Genomic DNA, 9005 nt, shown 5'->3' on the forward strand with positions numbered 1-9005 from the left:
GGGTTTCAGGATTGTTGATTCTCTGTTTGGCTTAGTTTTTCGGATCTTTGTTGTGGAGGGACGGCGTGGTGTTTCTGCCTAGAGCGCCATCTTGCCGGAAGTCTCGGGTTAAATTATTTCTTTGTGAAGAGATGAAGGAGATTAATAGATGTGAAAGAAAATCCATAGGATTTGGTCTGAAGTCATAGAGGGTAAAATCTGGTTAGATACTGATGGAGTGAAACAGTCTGGGAAGAGAAATGATGAAGAGCAGATTAAAAAATTCTAAGATGCCTTCTAACTCTCAGATGGCTGTTACTCTTCTGGGGAAAAAAAAAAACCTAAAAGTTGTACATGGAACTTTGGTCACAAGAATGTTTATATTACTAGAGAAATATTACGACAGATTTGAAGAAGAGAAATTGAAAGAGGAAGATTCCAAGGGATACAAGAAAAAGTGAAATTTAGGGAAATTATCAGAGAATTCATGTAGGTATCGATTATAGAATTTAACTCCTAATAAAATGGAAATCTGAAGACAGAGCTTATATAACTCTCAGTTTTTCCCAGATTTAATTATTACATGTAAGTTTTCTTGTTTCACAAGTGTGTTACTGTTTCATTGAATCCTGTTAGTATATTTGCATCTGAGACTTGATCTCTGTTTTGTTGCTGAAAACTCTTTTCTGTATTTTTGTTTTTATCTAGGACTTCATGTTTTTTGAAAGCGGCGGAGACAGGGAACAGAAACCAGGGGTGTGGTAGTGTATTAATGAGAGTTTTCTTGAAAAATTTGAAGTCCGCATATTGGTTGGGAATATCCAAATGGAAAACTCAAGGTGGTTTTTTTTCTTTCCTTATTAAAATGATTTATAATGTGTGAATTACACAGTAATGCCTGTGACTTCAGTTATATGATTTCTTTTCAAATTATAGAGTTTATTTTCTATATTACTGGCTTATAAATGTCTTTATACATTTTCTTTGAATGTTCATTGTGTATTTTTGAGAAAAGGCATATGTATTTTTAATTTAGATATGACACTTACAAAAAACTGCTTTGAATTAGTCTGATTTATTTTCCATTTTTTATAGCACAGTTTAATTAAAACTTTATCATTAAAATAATTTTAATATAAAGTACACTTTTTTATTAAATCAAGTTACAATGTAGCTCATATGTAACAACTAATATTATTTTGAAAACACTGTATTTTCAAGAAAGTTAAAAATGAAAGTTAAAAATTAACAATTTCCGAAGTTTCCTTTACCATTATATTTGGGTAATATTCAAAATGCATATTAGTCAGGAAAAGTAAAATGTGTGCTTTTCAATCTTCAGTAAATCGCAATATATTCAACTTCTCCTATAAATTAATTCACTACTATAAGCTTTTCATACTGACCAGACAATAAGTTCTCTTTGAACAAAGAAAGGCATGATTCTTCCCCAAAGAAGTGCACCTTTAAAAGACTCACTTGCTGGAAAACTGGGGTATTGTGTTTTTGAAGTAATTATTTACACGTGGAATGGTTACAGCCTGTATTCCATCATTCCTAGAATATGGTATTTACAAGATTACCCAGGTATTGATTACCTAGAACATATATATGCCTTCACAGAATATCAACTTCAGTAACCACATGACTGAAATAAAAAAAGTGTTGAATATTTCCTTGCATATTTGATTTTTGTTTTTAAACTGTGGCCAATCAGTTCAGGTGGTGTTCTGAATCCTGCACATTTAGCTCCCCTTCCCTTTCAAATCTCCGTTAAAAAGAGCAGTAGCATAGATACTGTTTAGTAAAATTCGTATCAGTGCTGGAAACTAGGCTGTCTACCTATCAGACACTTAAAGGAATTTTTACATTTTGTATGTAAGATTGAGAGAGGGGATGACCAACTCACAATTCACCTCATGCAAAGAAAAGTGTGCTTAGGAAGAGGGGGTGGGTGGAGAGCGACTCCCTTTCATCTTCAACTCCATCGACAGCCACTATTCCTAATGGTATTAGCCACAGCAGAACACCACCACCACTAACTCCTAATGGCAGATGTGATGGCAGATGCTGGGGAGTTGCAAGAAAAGAGAAGCCTAGACAACCTTTCAGTAGTCTAAATAATTTACTGGGTGCCAGATCCCTATGATGGGATGTAACCATGTGCTCACCCCCAGTTCATACTTGTTACAGAGAACGTGCCAAATAAAATTACTTGATACCTGAATACTAGTGACGTTAGTTGTGCCAATTAGAGAAGGGAGAACTTTCCATGCTAGCCATCGGGTGCCACAACCAACCCAGAAATGAGGCTGAGAGGTATTGATATTGTTTTGGGGACAGATATGTTTTACTTTCATGTCCTACCTCTTTCCTTCTCGTAGGATTCTGGATCTATGGTTAAACAAACTAAAAGTACGGCTGATCTAGATAATTCCTTCCTCCTCCACCTGTGCAAGGAAGTTTGAGCAGAAGCCCACAGAAAATCTGCAGAACTCTTTAAGTTCACATACTAGACAGATACCTTCTCATTAAATGTTTATAAAGAAAAATCATCAAACATATAAAAAATTGCCAGTTTAAATGGGAACAATTCCAGGGATTACAACAAGTGTCTTAATTTGAAATCTAATGAGATTTGAGGGAAGGTTGCATGTTTATTTCTGGAACAGGCAGTGAAGGAGAAGGAACATCCCGATGTGGCATAATTTACCATATTTTTATGCAAATAACATGCATCTTCTACGTTTCTTTGGCAAACACACCCACGCCCCCATGAGGTATTTTCATAAGTGCCACTATGCCAGTTTTGTTGCTATAAAAAATTAGCATGATACTTTTACAAAAATACCTTGCAGGGGTGGAGGGGAGAGCGTGTGGTTGGCAAACAAACATAGAAAGTTCGAATTATTTGCGTAAAAATACACGAGTAGGGTTGAAGAGTATGATGACCACATTTTAAAGTATGATGGGAGTAATAGTAGATTGCATAAAGTAGAAAGCTAACACAAGTAAGACAGATTTTAGAAATATTTCCAGAAATCAGATAAACACAAAATATAGAGAGAAAAGTTGAGACCTGAGCAACAGATAGAATTTATGCACAGTATGATTTTCAGAAGCAGAAACCAGATGGAGGGCAAAGAAAAATAAAATTTATTTGCCATCAAGCTAGTGTGTAGCTTCTAGAAGAATCAGTGTACTACATACCAGAAAAAAGTAATGCAAATAACCTGTGGTTATTAATAAAACAATTCCTGCATGCCTTCAATGTGGCAGACATTGTTAGGCTATAGCAGAAGGGTTTCTGTGGCCTAACTTACGTGATATACCCACAGTCTGCTTCATATTTTCCTATCGCATCAACAGAGTATAATCAAATTCTGCACTTTTTAATAGCAGGCATATAAAAAGAACCAAAGGATGTGAAACACAAATGTAAATCCTATTAAGGTATTTATGGTATTTTGCCATGCCCGTCTTTGATGCCAACTCATAGCGATCCTATAGGACAGGATAGAACTGCCCCACAGGGTTTCCTAGGCTGTAATCTTTATGGAGAGGAGCCCTGGTGGTACAGTGGTTAAGCGCTCCACTGCTAACTGAAAGGTTGGCAGTTTGAACCCACCAGCTGCTCTGCGGGAGAAAGATGTGGCAAGCTGCTTTCATAAAGATGTACACCCTCGGAAGCTCTATGGGGCAGCTCTCCTCTGTCCCGTAGGGTTGCAGTGTGTCAGAATTGACTTGCCAGCAATGGGTTTTGTGTTTGGGTTTTGTTTTTGCCTTTGAGTAGAGACTTTACCACTTCAGGGATTCTTCCCCACAGGATGATGGGACTTACAGAGATGTGATACCATAGACTCATTCAGAACAGGGGCACACTTTGCCCATCTTTTTTTTTTTTTTAAACCGTAAATAGAGCAAAGGAAAATCACATCCCAGGGCATCTTTCTACGCACCAGTTTCCAGATCTTGGCTTCTGAATACCATTCTCCACTCAAAGGAACTGAGCTCTTTGGAGAAATAGTTGATCCCAGGGATGAGGCAGGGGAAGTACAAGATGATCCTCGAACAACTTGTGGAAAAGCAAGAAGGCACTAAAAGTATGATGGTGACATATCAAAAGGATGAAGGAACCAGCTTGAAAGGGCTTCCACCAGAAAAATGAAGAACGATTTGAGCATCACAGTAAGTATGATGATAAGACGTTAGAAACCAATGAATAAAATAGGATATCATGAGTCCATGCAGGTATCATCCATAAATCAATAAATTGAAAGCTTGAGGAGGAGTAAGATACAAATAGTTTCAATTTACTTCTCCATGACATCGTTTCTACTAAATGGGGGAAGAGTAACTGTTAGAGTCAAAGCCTAGCTGCCAGGACTATAATCAAGTAATCAGAGTGAACATCACATAATTCAATGTAGTCCTGAAGTCAAGAGTCTGTGGGATTTGCCAGTTCATTTTTAAATCATGTCATTACGCAGCAAGCATTTTCTGAGAGACCAGGACGGCCTAGAAAGCCGAGAGCTGCGTTGGGGTGTTTATGTCAGAGGAGTTGATACCTTTCAGTCAAGTAGGCAAACCTAGGAATTCTGGCCAGAAACAGTGGAAAAGTTCAGAAAAGCAAAGTGAATGTGTACCTCCTGGGGCCTTTCCCTACATGGCTTAGTTGGGGGAAAACTTTGTAGAGTATTTGCCTCTGCTGTCCTCCTCTGACAGCCAGTGAGGTGACTCCTGCACCCCTCTACCCCCCAGAAAACTAAGCATCCTTGGCCTGAGAGGGGAGGCCACAGATGAGATGTTTCTCTTCAAGCTCAGGAAGGGCCTGACGCCCTGGAGGGAGAACATTAGAAGCTCACCTAGGGTGTGGCACCTCGGGTCATGGTAGGGTGAGTTGGGACGGTGAATAGAAAGTCAGTGGGTGCCCCTGTCTAAGGGGTAAGTGTTGGACTTGCCCCTAGGAGGGGCTGCGGATATTAGGGGATGGGCTTGTCTTTTCAGCCCAGGGAAGGAAGGTCTGGGTAGGCAATGGGGTGGATGGAGAGGCAAGAGGAGAAAGGCTCAAAGGTGCAAGTACCTTCCAGTTGCTGGTGCTTGAGAACTGGGCTGAGTACCTTTCTGAACAAAGTGAAATAGCGAAGAGGCTGGGTGGGAAAAGAAGTGCCAAGGGCGGGCAGTTAGAGCGCCTGAAAATTACTGTCTGTACCCCCAACATCCAATTAGCTACCCTTTGCAGCCAGATTGTAAGGCTGAAATGAAGTTTGGGCTCAGAAAGAACTACTGTAATTTTAGGGTAACTAGAAGGGACTCAATAGAGAATTCCTGCCATCATTTAAGGGACAGATGATGATTTAAAATGCATCCCCGGCACAAATACTACTATTGGCGCTGCCGAGTATCTGCAGGGTGTGCAGGGGTTCTCTCTGCTTCCACCCCCTACCCACTCACCGCTTACTGGACTTGCCTAGGACCACGTTTCTGCGCTTGGCCCTGTTTTTCCCAGCTCTGTTGTTCCTCCTTGTATCTTAATTTTCTTAACTGTCATGCTGGCATGATAATAGTACCTATTTCTAAGGTCACTGTGAGGATTAAGTGATCTAGTGCCTGTCAAGTTCAATTGGCTTGAACAGGTTCCTGCGGTAAAACCAGAGTATGAAAACAGCTGTGTGTTGATCATCATTTTCAAAACCGAAGGAAGTGGCTGAAGCCAATATAGAAAATGCTTTACTAAACTGAATTTCTGCGTTGTGGCTTTGGATGGTGTTACGCATGGGCTCGGCAACACGCACTTCCACTCACATCTGGCAGCAGCAGAGAGCATCACTGAGTCCTGTTATGGCACCATTCCCCGGAGTGGTCAGCCAGCAGCCTGGTGGCAGGTTGATGACATCGAACGGCTTCCATCATGGAAAGGACAGCATTTTGTTTTTATTGGGATAGACACATACTCTGGATATGGATTTGCCTTCCCTGTGCTCAATGCTTCTGCCCAAACCACCACCTGTGGATTTACGGAATGCCTTATCCACCCTCATGGTTCTCTACAAAGCATTGCCTCTGATCAAGGAACTCACTTCACAGCAAATGAAGTGTGGCAGTGGGCCCACGCTTATGGAATTCACTGGTCTCACCCTGTTCCCCCTCATCCTGAAGCAGCGGCACTTCCAACATAACAGCAGCAAAGGAAGCAGTGTGCAACCCAGGAGCCAAGCGGGGACCTTGGCCGGAGCTCTGCCCCCACTCAGCCTTGGACCATTGCTCATGCTGCTGACAGCAGGGGGCGGCAGCCTGGCTAGGCTGTGCTGGCCAGGGCTCCATGCGGGAGCTGGAAAGTGGCAGCATGCGCAGGGCCACAGCCATGGGGCTCATGTGGTTCTACTCTTTATGATGTGGCCACTGCGTCAGCTACATGCCTGCCTGGCAGGCCCTGCATGGTGTTATGTGCCGCCATTCACAGAGTCGCTCCGGTCTGTGTCGAAGGAAAGAACTACCAGCTCTGCCTAGCCTGTGACATCCACTTCTACTCTGCCTTCCAGTATTGTAAAGCGTTTACAAAAGAATTGACAACTGGAGAAAATTTTAAAGTACCCCAGTCCTGGCACCGAAATGTCTGAGGATTCTTTAGAGAAACAAAACCAGGGTTCTCTAGAGAGAGAAACAGAGAGAGAGATTGATTTACTTGAAGGAATTGGCTCTCCATGAGTCAGAATCAACTTGACGGCAATGAGATTTTGTTTCATTTTGTTTTAATGTAGGGACTCACAAGTCCAAAATCCATAGGTCAAGTGATAGGCTGAAGACTCCTGAAGGACTGAAGACTCCTGAAGGACTGTGTCCCAAAATCCGTAAGTCAAGCAATGAGAAGAGTGAAGAGTAAGAGAGTTCTGGCAAAATGTCTATTCATAGTCTGGAGGCGGAACATACCCTAGGGAAATTCCGTTTTTGCTCTTGAGGCCTTCAATTTATTGACTGAGGCCCACCCACATTATGGAAGGTAATCTGCTTTACTTTAGACCAAATGATTTAATCAACATGTAATTCCTTTATAACAGCAACGAGACTAGTAGTGTTTTATCAAACAACTGTGCACCGTGGCCTAGCCAAGTTGACGAATAAAATTAACCATCACACTAAAATTTGCTCAGAAGACAAAGATGAAGACTGATTCTCCCCTCAGGAGAGAATGTCTTCATACAAGATGCAGAGCTGGGCGACTTCTCTCACCGCAGAGTGGGGAGGGATACCATCTAAGCATGGCTGCCTTGACTTTCCTTTCTGAGCCTCACAGCCTCAAAATGTGGCAGGCCACGGAAAGAAGGGAGCAAAAATCTGGAGCAGGAGGCCAGATTAAATTTTATTAATTGAACAATACAGGGTTTGAACTCAAGGCAGGATGCCATAGGATGATAACCAATGGGGTGAGTTGACTATTTAAAAACAAAACCAAGAAAAACCAGTTACTGTTAAGTAGATTCCAACTCATGGTGACCCCATGTGCTGTAGAGTAGAACTGTGATCTGTCAGATTTTCAAGGCTGTGATCTTTGGGAAGCAGATCACCAGGCCTTTTTTCCCAGGCACCTTTGGCTATAGACCCCTGATATTATCTCCCCTACACCAAGCATTTAAATTAAACTTCAGTCTACTTTTAATATTTATGTATGGTAGAAAATATCACATTTGTGCTAACAACAGTTTATAAGTTTACCCAGATTGGAAATCTAGATTTGAAAAACTAATACTTGAAGTCTGCCTGCTGACTGAAGGCAAATTGCTTCCGTCTTGTTTTTGCTTGTGGCTTCTGGCTTCCAATCATTAATATATTGAGATTATTCTGTCTGGCAATAATAGAGAAGAAACATTGGCACATTTCTTCCTGCATTAGAAGTTTTATTTGAGACTAAGTTGCTGGGAAACATTTCAGCTTTAATGAAGTACTGCCAGTAGACTTAATTCCCTGTTAGAAGTTTTCAAAAATAAATTGAATCATACTACTACCTGCTAAGCACAATCTGTTAAATATACTACCAGAATTCTCTCCCCACTGTTGCTGTTACAAGCAAAAAAAATTTACTTGTAAAATTTGCAAATCTACACCCACTCCTCACTTATCGACATGGTTAGATTCCGAAGAACAGGTTCATTATGCAAAAATCAGTGTTATGCGAAAACAGGATGAACACATTAGATCACAAAATGGAAGATGACTACATCATTACATAACTGCCAAACCAGAGAGAATCATGACCCAGCCAAGTTGACACATAACTTTAACCATCACAGCCAGCGTTACTCTCGCCTTGCACCTTGGTGGGTGTTCGTTACTGCCAGACGTATGTTGTTAATGCACGAAACAGAAGTAGATTTTTTACAATTGTAAATGCGAAATGTCAGATAACAAGATAGTTGATAAGTGAGGAGCAGGGTTTTTTTTTGTTTGTTTGTTTTTTAAGAAGAAGGTACATTCTCTCAAATCAGATAAATGCACTCGTGGCATGTATTTCATAAGAATTGGGGGGGAGGCAAAATAAAAATATAAAATTGATTGGCCCTAAGGGGCTAAAAGTCTCATCATTCATTTGATAAATACTTAGAAAACTCCAATTCTACGCCAAGGGACTATATATTGGACACAACAATGAACAAAAAATTACTGTCCTCAATACCACAAGGTGCTTGAGACCTAGTGTACACGTGAAAAATGTTATGATAGGGTCCAGGGTGTAAGGAAAGGAAGTAGTAGGGACACTTAACTTGGTTTTAAGGGCCAGGAAATGTTCCTCAGGGGAAGTGGCATTTAAACCAAGTTCGCTGGGCAAAAGGGAGGTGGGAAGAAGATTATTTCAGGCAGAGGAAAGCACGTAGGCAGGAAGTCATGTCGAGGCAGTGTGACTGCACCACTGGCTTTGTGGTGATGCGTGCATTGTGGGTAAAGGACAGGAGGGTGATGGAACAAGTGAGTTTGGGATAGATCGTGCAGTACCTTGTTAGCTACATTAAGGAATTCAGGTTGTATCCTGA

At 41.1% G+C, this 9005-nt stretch overlaps 1 protein-coding gene across 3 annotated transcripts in view; it reads left to right on the plus strand.

Annotated features, from left to right (window-relative positions):
• LOC101346920 (phospholipid scramblase 1) overlaps positions 1 to 4615 on the plus strand; it is a 53179-nt gene extending 48564 nt beyond the window's left edge. For 2 of the 3 annotated variants that reach the window (XR_002824557.1, XR_002824556.1), the window contains 2 exons: positions 688 to 818; positions 3899 to 4615. Coding sequence is in view for 1 of the 3 variants with exons in the window: in XM_023733920.1 (XP_023589688.1) it covers positions 688 to 744 (57 nt within the window). In the remaining 2 variants the exon portion in view is untranslated. Of the gene's footprint in view, positions 1 to 687; positions 3482 to 3898 lie in introns of those variants that run through there. The other variant, XM_023733920.1, reaches the window with a different exon arrangement.
• The last annotated feature ends 4390 nt before the right edge of the window (positions 4616 to 9005 follow it).

Source organism: Trichechus manatus, unplaced genomic scaffold (genome assembly GCF_000243295.1).
Source record: "Trichechus manatus latirostris isolate Lorelei unplaced genomic scaffold, TriManLat1.0 scaffold00062, whole genome shotgun sequence".
NCBI classification, from domain to species: Eukaryota; Metazoa; Chordata; class Mammalia; order Sirenia; family Trichechidae; genus Trichechus; species Trichechus manatus.